Source organism: Neomonachus schauinslandi, chromosome 11 (assembly GCF_002201575.2).
Source record: "Neomonachus schauinslandi chromosome 11, ASM220157v2, whole genome shotgun sequence".
Lineage (NCBI taxonomy): Eukaryota > Metazoa > Chordata > Mammalia > Carnivora > Phocidae > Neomonachus > Neomonachus schauinslandi.
Window position 1 is genome coordinate 10,266,290 of NC_058413.1, and position 12,304 is coordinate 10,278,593.

A 12,304-nucleotide genomic window follows, 5' to 3' on the forward strand; every position below is an offset into this window, starting at 1 on the left:
TCCTTTGCTTGCTTTGCTATGGGGGGCCAGGGTGGAACCATCCGAGTTTGAAGAGCCTCACTCAGAGACCCTCTGCAGCAGAGGGCCACTGCCAACTGGTCTTTTGCGGTCAGAAGAATAGAATCTATTTTTTCGATCCTTTCCCGTCCCTCTGAATGTGGAGGTGGTGGCGACTGGGGAGGCAGCCAGGAACCCGCTCATCTGTCCAGAACACACCTCTGCCACTTCTTTGGGGGACTGTTCCTCCTCAGCTCACGCCGCCAAGTGGTTGTGTAGGAAACTGTCAATCACACCCACAGCCCAGGTGAGGCCACGTGACCAAGGAGAGCCAATCAGAGTACCCCAGGTCCGGGCCGCAATGGTTGGTCCAGGGCTGGACACATGACCCGAGCTGGGCCAATCAGAGCCCTGCCTGGTACTAAGCTGCTCTCTGGGGTTTCTTCCTTTCTGTTTGCATCCCTTAAGGCTAGAAAGCCCCGAGGCGGGCAGCAGCAAGGTCCTTCGGCCCTCAGCCCTCGTAGAAGACTGAGGAAATAAACTTGCCAGGCGAAGAGGATCAAAGATGAGAGAAGCGAAAGAGGGAGGGAGAGAAAGAATGAGCTGACGGCTTTTGATTTCTTGGGTCACCGAGCCCTCTGGACCTGCTCTGGTTCCTGCATCCTGGGTCCCCAGTAGCCTTCCAGTAGTTTCCCTCTTCACTGAAGCCAGCTGCCCTTGGGCTTCTCTCACGGGTCGTCCAGACTCGATTCTGGAGTCCTGCCTGATTCTGATGCAACCCCCCCCCCCTGCAAAGAGAGGCGCTGGTTCATTTCAGCACCATGGAAAATGAGGTCTTTTATTCTCTACCGAGAGCAGGCTTTACAGAGCCCCACCCAGACAGGGTTCAGGATGGCCCCTGGGCGGGAATGCCCCGAGTGACTGTGTGTGTGTGTGTGGGGGGGGGGGGGATGGGCGTGGTTGCTTCCTGAAGCAGCTCCAGCATTTACACTGCCGGAGCCAGGCCAATCGTGTTGTTCCCTCGATCGAAGACGGTAAAATACAACCTCAGGAAGACATCACCCAGAATCCAGGAGTCCGAGAGCAACAGGCCGCCTTTGCCTTCGTCAAAGTTGCTGTAGCAGGTGCCCTGATGATCCTGGAGGAGACAGAAACTCACCAGTCAGCCCAAGCCCTCACTTGCAGCCCTTCTCTGCTGGATCTCCCTCCTTTCCCGGGAGCCACGTGGCTCTCTGAGCAGCTGCAGAAGTGGGGTGCCCATGCAGGCACCAGAACTCTCTGCCGCTGTCCTCACACTCTGCCTTGTCTTTCCTGTGACTCACGCTCCGGCTGTTCCCTCTGCGGAAAATACCTTTCCTTCTCTCCTCACCCCCACCCGCTCCCTAAGACTGAGCTCAGCCCCTCTCTTGGCAGCCTTCCCCGCCCCAGGCGGGCCCTCCGCGGCCACTCGGCAGCGTCTGCAATGGTGTGGCTTGGCCTCCAGGGGGCCTCCTCCTCCCGGCTGCTACCCCACATTCCTGCAAGTCCCAGATTTGAGGACCAGGTCCCAAGGTGGGCTCCTCACCTCCCGGATGTAGGCACTGGCTGGCACTGAGTAGTTGATGCCGTTGATGGTGAAGACGATGTCAGGCAGGGTGCTGACGGCGTCACAGTCAATTATGTACTGTCAGAGAAAGAGCGAGAGAGAAGGTTGGCCCAGCCGATCCTTCTATGCCTGGAGAGCCCAGAGTGTCCCTGCGGCATGACCCGTCACCTCGCCACTGTAGGACTGCTTGGCATCGATGATCTTCTGTATGTTGAAGACAACGTCAGATGGGCCAATCAGCAACGAGGTTCCGGTATCAATAATGGCCTCGCAGCCACCATCACAAGCAATAACCATCTCGTTCATGGAGATGCTGAGAGACGGGGATAAAGCAGGTACCAGGGTCACACTGGGGGCTCCCTTCACTACCACCCCCTTCCTGGCTGACCCCAGGGCACCCTTTCAGCTCTTGCCTGACAGCTGTTTCCCCTTGTTCTGATCCTACTGACCTTCTTTGACTTCCTTCAGTTCCTGAATGTCCCAAGCTCTCTTGTGCCTCAGGGCCTTTGAATGTACCGGTACCCCTTTCTAGAACCATCCCCACTCCCTTTGTCTGGCTAATTTCTCCTCATCTTCCAGGTTCCAGCTTCACTGTCACTTCTTTAGGGAAGTCTTACACCCAGACTCAGTCAGGTTCCTCTCTTGGTCACCTCGGCATACTTTTACTCATTTCTGGCATCTATCAAAGTGGTAAATTCACTATTTGTGTGACTTGTTTCATGTACATCTGCCCTGTTAGATGTACTCTGTAAGAGCAATTTCTATCCTCAGTTCCTCCCTCAAGTGTCCAGCACACAGCAGATGCTGAACATATGTTTGTTGAATGAATGAATGAACCAGTAAGTGAGGGAGGGACGAGAGACCTATATCTGGTGTCTGGCTCATTATGGGGCCCACACAGTGAAGATGGAGGTTCGCATGGGCAGCAGGTGCTCAGAATGACAGGAAGGGAGTCACAGGCTGCTCAACCAGCTCCCAGCTCAGATGCCAGGGCCCCTGGCCAGACAATGCCTGAGCTAGCCCAGGGGGCAGGACACGGGCGACGGAAGCTTCCAAAGGACATTTTAAGCTTTTGTCTGCTGGTATCAGGACCTTGTCAGGAGGCGTGGGGCTATTAGAACCTGTGCGCGGTGTGTGTGTGTCCATGTGTCTGTGTGTGCGCATGTGTGTCCGTGTGCGGGCATCACCTGGGGCCACCTTCAGAGCGACGGGCTTACCTGTCCACGGACAACTGCCAGTAGAGGGCCTTGGACACGGGCACCCAGTTGAGCTCTCCGCTATAGTAGGAGTGGTCCACACCGCCGAACATCACCACACTGCCCTCTTCCTCCTTTCTGAGAGGGGGAGGGAGGAAGTGTTCATTGTGAGGGGAAAATAACCGGGAGGGGGGATTTGCTTTGTCTAAAGCATCGTCTAAAGACATGCTTCTCGTGGCTCACTTGTCCACACGTCACAAAGTCCCACGGAGTAGGCACTCCTCTGCTCTCCATTCTACAGACAGGAAGGTTGGAACACAGAGGGGTTGAGGCCTGGCTAATGGATGGTGAAGCTGAGTTCAAACCTGGACAGTTTGGCTGCAGGGCTGGCTCTGACCACCCCCTCTGCCAGTCCCTTTCGGCGATCAGAGCACTCGGCCATGTGGTCAGGGGACGTGCCAGCCAGAGAGGTCTGGCCTGTCCTCTTTCAGAAAAGCCGAGTGTCCGGGCTTACATGGGGTGCGGGCTGTGGGGCCCCATGCTCAGCAAGGTCCCACCTCTCTGCTGTCCCTGTCTTGAAATTCCTAATACTTGTAGAACAAGGGGTCTCCTATTTTCATGTTGCACTCTTCCTGCAAATTATGTAGAAGGTCCTGGGAGCACGCTGTTAGTGAGGGGGGACATGTCTCTGCTGACCCCTCTCCTTCCTTCCAGAGCAAATCTATGGGCAAATCTTGTTGCCCGTTCTTCCAACATATATCCCAACTCCTTCCATTGTTCTCCCTCTTCCCTCCACCTCCCTGGATCAAGCTGCCACCCTCTCTCTCCTAAAGAGTCTGCTGTAGCCTCTTCCCTGGCCTCCCTGCCTCCACTCCACTGCATCATTCTCCAGCACACAACCAGGGTGAGCTTTCGAAAATGGAAATTGGATCATGTCTCTTCCCTGCCTCACCCCTGCCAGAGGCCTCCACTCCCACGTGGTGCAGAACCCCAGGGGAACCTTGCCCCTGCCTCCCTGCCAGGCTCCATTCCCTCTCCCCTCCTCCCCCAGTGCTCCAGCCACACTGGCCCCCTCGCTGGGCCTCGGGTGCTCCTTCAGACCATTGCACGGGTTTTTCCCTCTGCCTGGGACTTTGCCTCCGCAGGCCGGCTCTCTCCCATCACAGAGGCCTCAGCTCTCAGGGGCCTTTGCTACAGCCCGTCTATAGCCACCTGCCTGGGCAATCTTGTGCAAAGCTTCCCTCTGAGCCTCAGTTCCCCCGTCGGTCAAATGAGGGACTTGGACTACAGGGGTCAGCAAAGTTTTCCTGTAAAGGGTCAGATCATCATGATTTTAGGCTTTGCCGCCTGCAAGATAGCCCTTGTGTCTGCTCCGCTCCGTGGTTGTAGAGCAATGGCAGCTACAGACGAGATGGAAACAGATGAGCATGGTTGCGTCTCAATAAAACTTTATTTACAAAAACAGGGGCTGGGCCAGATAGGGCCCCCAGGCCATAGTTTGCTGACCCCTGGATGAGGCTATCTCTCAAGAAACTTCAGGATCAAGTAGTCTACAATTTTTTCATGTAACTGGAAGCATCTTACAGCTGATTTGGACAAACAGCTCGTCCAGTCCAGACTTACTTGCTCAAGTAGAAGGCGAAGCGCTCCTCAGAAATGAGACCTTGTTTCCACAGGTTGTCGAAGATGGGGAGGGTCCCTCCGAGGCCGAGGCTGGGGTAGCCCAGGCCCAGGATGCCATCGAAGACTGCATATTCCATGAACTTGCTGGGTTCCCTCAAGCTCAGGCCAAATGCCTGGGACTCATCGATAAGGCCCCCGAACTGTGGGAGAAGAGGGTGTCACCAGGGAAAGGTTTGGAAAGTGGGGCTGGGCTGGGAGATGCCACTAACAGCAGAGAAAAACCAAGGTGTGGCTGTGCTCTTGGGGACCTCGGCTGGCTATGACAAGCCAGAACAGAGATATAGGTTCTGTGTGCGTGGACCCTGGGGATTTTAACCAACACCTGCTCCTCCTGCTGACGTCATCCCCCCCCCTTTTTTTTACAGGTGGGGAAACTGACTCAGAGTGGGACTGAATTGTTTCCACTCGAGGACAAAAAGAATAGAGAGGAGGATAGTCTTCTTTTGGGCATGACTATGATCTGATGACAGAAATGGAGTGAATTCATTGCAATTGTGGATTCTATGTCCGCCCGAGGAGAGATGCCTGTTATACCACATGCCATCAGAGCTCTTAGGAAATTCTGCCTGGGGGTGCCTGGGTGGCTCAGTCGTTAAGTGTCTGCCTTCGGCTCAGATCATGATCCCGGGGTCCTGGGATGGAGCCCCACATCGGGTTCCCTGCTCATCGGGGAGCCTGCTTCTCCCTCTCCCACTCCCCCTGCTTGTGTTCCCTCTCTCGCTGTGTCTCTCTCTGTCAAATAAATAAATAAAATCTTAAAAAAAAAAAAAAAAAGGAAAATTCTGCCTGGGAAATATGCTGGTGTGTGTGTGTGTGTGTGTTCAGGCACTTTAGGGGAGGCAGCTCATAGTTTTTATTAGAGTCTCAGAGGCCCCCAAGGGTAAGGACCCATTTGTCAGCCCCCCTCCCCACTTCTGTGGGCCTTGGTTTTTTTTGCCTGGGTGCCTGGATCCTCAGCTGCACCCAGAGGCTCCGTATCAGTTCTGCCCTCTTCTCCAAAACATCCCCCATCTGTGTGAGCCCTGCTTCGCATCCCAGCTCTGCCACTTAGCAGGTGCATAACCCTGGGAAAGGCACTCCCTCTCCCTCGATTCACCCATCTGCGTGATGGTAGTAACCGTGCCTAGCACGTAGGGCTGGTGCAGGATCAAACAAGTTCTTACTATGAAAGCACCCAGCACCGTGCTGAAAATATAAAAGTGGGTGGTTTTTCCACACCTCTCCCTGTTCCCCCCAAATCAGCCTTGAGCTAACCAAGGGGAAAGGAGCTGCAAATCCATGCCTCCAAGCCCCGCCAGCACGGTGACCCACTCTCTGGGTTAGCTATTCTGGGATTCCATGTGTCAGCGAGGGGTACTGTCTCCCTAGGGAGCCAGCCCCACAGGGCAGGCTGGGGGACTTTGAGAAAGACAGGTGCTCCCACCTGACCCTACATTTGATCCTATAAGCCGTCAATGCTCCCCGGGCCAGCCTTCCTCAGCCTCTGGTTTCCACGTTACCTGAACAGTGTCATAGGCCAGAAATCCTGACATCCTCCCGGAGCCGTACTGGAGGTGGATGGGTCGGCCCGAGATCCGGAAGGTGGAGGACAGCAGAGGGTTGAAGACATTGTGATTAGCTGCAGACACAGGAGGTGAGCATCTGTCAGCCTGCCAAGGACAGAGGACGGGGCAGGGTTGGGGGGGGGGGGCACGAGACGGGTGCAGGCGCTCACCGCACGCAGGGCTGGAGCAGTAGACGGAGGGCACCCATAAGTCAGACGAGCCCGTGTCAAAGATGACCTTGAACTCCTGCGGGGGTGTTCCAATGCTGATGGTGCCGACGTAGGCCAGCTGCAGGGGCCAGGAAGGGATGGTTAAGGCAGGTTGCCCTAGTCCTCCCTGACCCCCAGGGTGCCTGCCTCTGTCGGGTGTCCTGAAATCAGCTTTCGACCACTCTACCTTATAGCCTCTACTCAGGCCAGTGCCTCCATTTGAAAAGCTCTTCAGTGTCCCCTGCAGCTCACTAAATCCTTTCCACCCTTCTTGGCCCAGCTTGAGTGCTTCCTCCTCCAGGTAGCCCTCCTAAGTTACCCCAGACCACTTCCTCTGAACTCAAAATAGAACATCAATACCATGCAGTTGGCCCTTTTCCTTGACATTCATTTACTTTCTGCTTGTCTCTCAGGCTGGGCTATGCATTCTTGGAGAAGGGATGAGACCTTTTGTTAACAATAACCCTATGTTAACAATAACGATAACCCTATGTTAACAATAATGATAACCCTATGTTAGTTTTTTTCCCTTTTTTTAAAATTCTATTTTATTATGTGATGTTAATCACCATACATTACATCATTAGTTTTTGATGTAGTGTTCCATGATTCATTGTTTGCGTATAACACCCAGTGCTCCATTCAGTACATGCCCTCTTTAATACCTATCACCAGGCTAACCCATCCCCCCACCCCCTTCCCCTCTAGAACCCTCAGTTTATTTCTCAGAGTCCATAGTCTCTCATGGTTTGTCTCCTCCTCCGATTTCCCCCCCTTCATTTTTCCCTTCCTGCTATCTTCTTCTTCTTCTTCTTTTTTTTTAAACATATAATGTATTATTTGTTTCAGAGGTACAGGTCTGTGATTCAACAGTCTTACACAATTCACAGTGCTCACCATAGCACATACCCTCCCCAATGTCTGTCACCCAGCCACCCCATCCCTCCCACCCCCCACCACTCCAGCAACCCTCAGTTTGTTTCCTGAGATGATACACGTCTTTCCTTGATTGACTTATTTCGCTCAGCGTAATACCCTCTAGTTCCATCCACATCGTTGCAAATGGCAAGATTTCATTCCTTTTGATGGCTGAGTAATATTCCATTGTATATATATATCACATCTTCTTTATCCATTCATCTGTCGATGGGCATCTTGGCTCTTTCCATAGTTTGGCTATTGTGGTCATTGCTGCTATAAACATCGGGGTGCACATGCCCCTTCGGATCCCTACATTTGTATCTTTGGGGTAAATACCCAGTAGTGCAATTGCTGGGTCATATGGTAGCTCTATTTTCAACTTTTTGAGGAGCCTCCATACTGTTTTCCAGAGTGGCTGCACCAGCTTGCATTCCCACCAACAGTGTAGGAGGGTTCCCCTTTCTCCGCACCCCGCCAACATCTGTCGTTTCCTGACTTGTTAATTTTAGCCATTCTGACTGATGTGAGGTGGTATCTCATTGAGGTTTTGATTTGGATTTCCCTGATGCCGAGTGATGTTGAGCACTTTTTCATGTGTCTGTTGGCCATTTGGATGTCTTCTTTGGAAAAATGTCTGTTCATGTCTTCTGCCCATTTCTTGACTGGATCATTTGTTCTTTGGGTGTTGAGTTTGATAAGTTCTTTATAGATTTTGGATACTAGCCCTTTATCTGATATGTCATTTGCAAATATCTTCTCCCACTCTGTAAGTTGTCTTTTGGTTTTGTTGACTGTTTCCCTTGCTGTGCAAAAGCTTTTTATCTTGATGAAGTCCCAATAGTTCATTTTTGCCCTTGCTTCCCTTGCCTTTGGCGATGTTTCTAGGAAGAAGTTGCTGTGGCTGAGGTCGAATCCCATTTACAATTGCACCCAAAAACCATAAAATACCTAGGAATAAATCTAACCAAAGAGGCAAAGAATCTGTACTCAGAAAACTATAAAATACTCATGCAAGAAATTGAGGAAGACACAAAGAAACGGAAAAACGTTCCATGCTCATGGATTGGAAGAACAAATATGTGAAGATGTCAGTGCTACCTAGAGCAATCTACACGTTCAATGCAATCCCCATCAAAATACCATCAACTTTTTTCAAAGAAATGGAACAAATAATCCTAAAATTTGTAGGGAACCAGAAAAGACCCCGAATAGCGAGAGGAATGTTGAAAAAGAAAAACAAAGCTGGAGGCATCACGATTCCGGATTTCAAGTTGTATTACAAAGCTGTAGTCATCAAGAGAGTATGGTACTGGCACAAAAACAGACACATAGATCAATGGAACAGATTAGAAGACCCAGAAATGGACCCTCAACACTATGGTCAACTAATCTTTGACAAAGCAGGAAAGAATGTCCAATGGAGAAAAGACAGTCTCTTTAACAGATGGTGTTGGGAGAATTGGACAGCCACATGCAGGAGAATGAAACTGGACCATTTCCTTACACCACACACAAAAATAGACTCCAAATGGTTGAAAGACCTAAATGTGAAACAGGAGTCCATCAAAATCCTAAAGGAGAACACAGGCAGCAATCTATGTTAGTTTTTTATGGCCTCACACATTGTAGGCGCTCAATGACTTTTTTACTGGTGTCATTCTTGGGGCTGGGGAGGCTGAACTGCTTCTGCCTGGGGTGTCAAACTTGGTTTGCAGTGGGCTTTGTCGTTGGAGCAGACATGGCTCACCCTTCTACTCTAACTCAGTGATTTGCTTAGTTCAGAAAGAACAAAATCCCTCAAGCCAAGTGCTGTGGTGCACACATGCCCAGGGATGTATCGTCGGCACCGAAATGGATATTTCCTGTCACCTGCTCATTGCTGGACCTGGTCACCACAGACCAGGAGTTAAGGGTGGGGGTGACTTCTCCTCTGGGGATGGGGGTCCCTGTTCCCCGGCGTTTCTGCCTGCAGGAGCCCCAGCCCCAGCATCTCTGCTCACACTTCCAGATGAACCCCAGCACTTGGCCGGAGCCCTAGGGTCTGCTCTGGAGAGTCCTCCGCACCCCCGCTTCCCCCCAATTCCTCCCCACCACACTTACATCCAGGTAGTTCCTCATGGGTTCATAATATACCCCCAGGTCCGGATCTACAGACTCAACAAACTTGTAGGCCAGGTTGTAAGGATGCTTCTCCAGGTAATCTCTCAGCCTGTCTTTCTCCCTGAGGTTTTCTCGCATGGACTTGATCCTTGTCAGAGGGATTCTTTAAGCCAGCATTGGGAAAGAGAAACAAATGAGAGACAGCGATCTCACCTGCCCTGTGTTACAATATAACCATTACATCTCATGCTGTAATCCTACCATATTTTCCAAATATTTTTATGATGTCATCTTATCATCAGGACAGGCCACCCAACACCATGGAAAGACTATGGCAGTAAACTTAGGTTTGAATACAGGTTCTGTTGTGTAATCTTGGGTAAGCCATGTGGCCTTTCTGTGCCTCAGTTTTCCCACCTACAAAAAGGTGGAATGATAATAACCCCCTCACATAGAATGTTTGGGGTGTTAAGCAAAATGATGGCTATCATGCACCTGACAGATAGGAACTCTTGACAGTGGCAGTTGTCACTATTGCTACTGTCATCTTTCTGTGTCTTTCTCAAAGAAACCCTGGGAAGGAGGTAGAATGGAAATCATCATCCTCTTTTTATAGGGAGCTGGTGACTTGGCTATTGTCACACTGCTTGTTAGAGGCAAAACTGGGCCTACCAGTAGCCCTTTTGATCTTTTTCCAGGGCTCAACCTAAAGAGAGGGGTTATGAAGGAAGTGAGGCGATGGGGAATAAATTAGAGAAATTAAGAGGATAGAGAAACAAGAAGGACTCAAAGTAGGAAAAACACAGTTTTGCATGGAGAGAGACATCCAAAAAGACAGAGACATATACATATGAAAATGGAGTGAGAGCAGAGAGAAGACCTAGAAACAAATGCAGGAAAAATGCTGTTCCTAGACAGGACCATGTCTACAGTTGCACAGGTTGTGCACTGAACAATTCCAAGGGGTGCCATTTCATACAGCTCATGATATGACTGGCACTCCTGGAGTTGTACAATCCTACAGGCCTGTCTCAAGTCACCTGGACCCCACAGTGCATGTGGTAAGTTACTGATCAATAAATGGAGCCTTGAACTTTAAGACAGTCTGGGAGTGATTATATCCTCTTCTCTATCCATGGATGGGCAGGAGAATAAGAGGGCAAGAAAGAGCCCAGAAAGAGAGCTGATGCCACCTGCATGCCCTGTACTTACGTGACTAAGCACTCTGAGAGGGCCACCAGACCGAGGACCCCAAACCACTTCATGCTTTTTTCTTGGGTTCTGAGCAAGCAATGGCCAGCATGAGTTGCTTGTTATATGTGATCTGACCTGCCTTAGTCGCGCCCCTGAGGGCTGCTAAGTGGACCTGATAAGACATATGACCCTCTCTGATAAGATCTCTATCCCCATCAGTGTTTGTGAGGAGGGGATTTAGAAAATTCACAGAATACAGAGATTTCTATTGTGATCTCTTCCTTGGGGCTTGGCTGAAAAAAAAAAAAAAAAACAACAAAAACCAAATAAACAATCCTAAACCATAAATTCTAACAAAGAGTGGGGAGACTCTTCCTATCTTGGAGATAAAGGTGCTGATAATACTGTGCTAAAAATAAGTGGCAGGTGCTATGCTTGCCTTTTCTGATCTTGTGCAGTCTCCCCAGGGCCCGTGAGGTGTGCATTGCTATCCTCATTTGGAGAGGAGATTGCTAGGAGGAAGGGGGTCAAATGTCACCGTGAGGATACCAAGTACAGCACATGGGCATGTAAGTGACTTTAGGTGGTGGGATGGCACAGACCAGGGGCACTCATGATGCTGCTCTGCACATTACAATTGCATAATTTTAATGTTAGAAGAAATGTGATGCAGGCATCCAAGAGATCTGTTATTCATACAACAAACACTTATTGGGGCCCCACTGTGTGCTGGAGCCTGGGCTAGATGCTGGAAAGTCAAATAAGACACAAGTGGTCCTTGGGGTGCCTGGCTGGCTCATTTGGAAGAGCATGCAACGCTTGATCTCAGGGGGTTGTAAGTTCAATCCCCACGTTGGGTGCAGAGATTATAAAAAAAAAAAAAAAAAAAGACACTAGTGGTCATTGCCTTCAGGAAGCTAGCAGTCAAGGGCAGGGCTCACAAACTCATGATCTAGGAGGTGAGGGAGATGAATGGAAGGGCTGGATGGGCATCATGGGCCCGGGGCAGCACGTACCCCATGACAAGGAGGCAGCTTCTACCCTGTTCCCACCAGCAGTTTCCATGTCTGGCTGGTGATGCCAGACTGGCCATGTTTTCAAGAGATGTCAGAAGTCTGGATATTTATGGGCGCCTGGGTGGCTCAGTTGGTTAAGCGACTGCCTTCGGCTCAGGTCATGATCCTGGAGTCCCTGGATCGAGTCCCGCATCGGGCTCCCTGCTCAGCAAAAAAAAAGAAGTCTCAATATTTATGTGAAATCCTTATCTTCAAATGTAAGCAACTACTTTCTTAAAACAAAAATAAAAACAAAAAACAGACCCACAAACATAGGGTGAGCCAAGCCTCAAGCAACTATGGGCTGGAGTCAACAAGTAGGCTGTATAGGGTTTTATTTCTAGCCTAGAGGCGAAGTAGGGCGCAGACTGAGGGGGTGTTCAATTCACGTTGGATGGATGAAGAAGAGACTGAATGCATCCTAGCCATGCGAGTTTTCCTTGCATTTGTAAAGAAAGACCACCAAGGTCAGATCAACTAACAAACTTACCAGTAATCTCCATTTGCTGAGCACCTGACATAGCTCCCCCATGGGATCCATACCTTGAACTATTTTGTCTGCCAAACCAAATGCACAGAGGAATAATTAATTTTTAAGTTTGTCAATCAAAGAAGGTAAAAAAAAAAAAAAGTATCCAGAGCTTCTGCTCAGCCTGAGATGAACAGGGCTACCTATTAAACTGGTATCATTCCAGCCAAAGTAAGGAGAATGGAACTTTATGGCTCCTTCCAGGACTGCTGGGGAACCTAGTGTTCCTCTGTGAGATCTGTCCAGGCCTGACCGTTGAGTAGGAGGCTGGCCTGGTCCCCAGGCCTGGGT

The 12,304-nt window shown here is 50.3% G+C and overlaps 1 protein-coding gene across 1 annotated transcript; it reads right to left on the reverse strand.

The window, feature by feature from the left end:
• Positions 1–815: 815 nt before the first annotated feature.
• On the reverse strand, positions 816–10,503 carry LOC110575876 (pepsin F-like). The gene is made up of 9 exons (XM_021684899.1): positions 10,448–10,503; positions 9,236–9,398; positions 6,176–6,293; positions 5,961–6,079; positions 4,402–4,601; positions 2,800–2,916; positions 1,751–1,895; positions 1,562–1,660; positions 816–1,135 (listed from the first exon to the last, which is right to left on the reverse strand). Exons 1-9 carry the CDS (start codon positions 10,498–10,500, stop codon positions 983–985), a joined length of 1,167 nt encoding a protein of 388 aa, XP_021540574.1. The 5' UTR covers positions 10,501–10,503; the 3' UTR covers positions 816–982.
• Between the last annotated feature and the right edge of the window lie 1,801 nt (positions 10,504–12,304).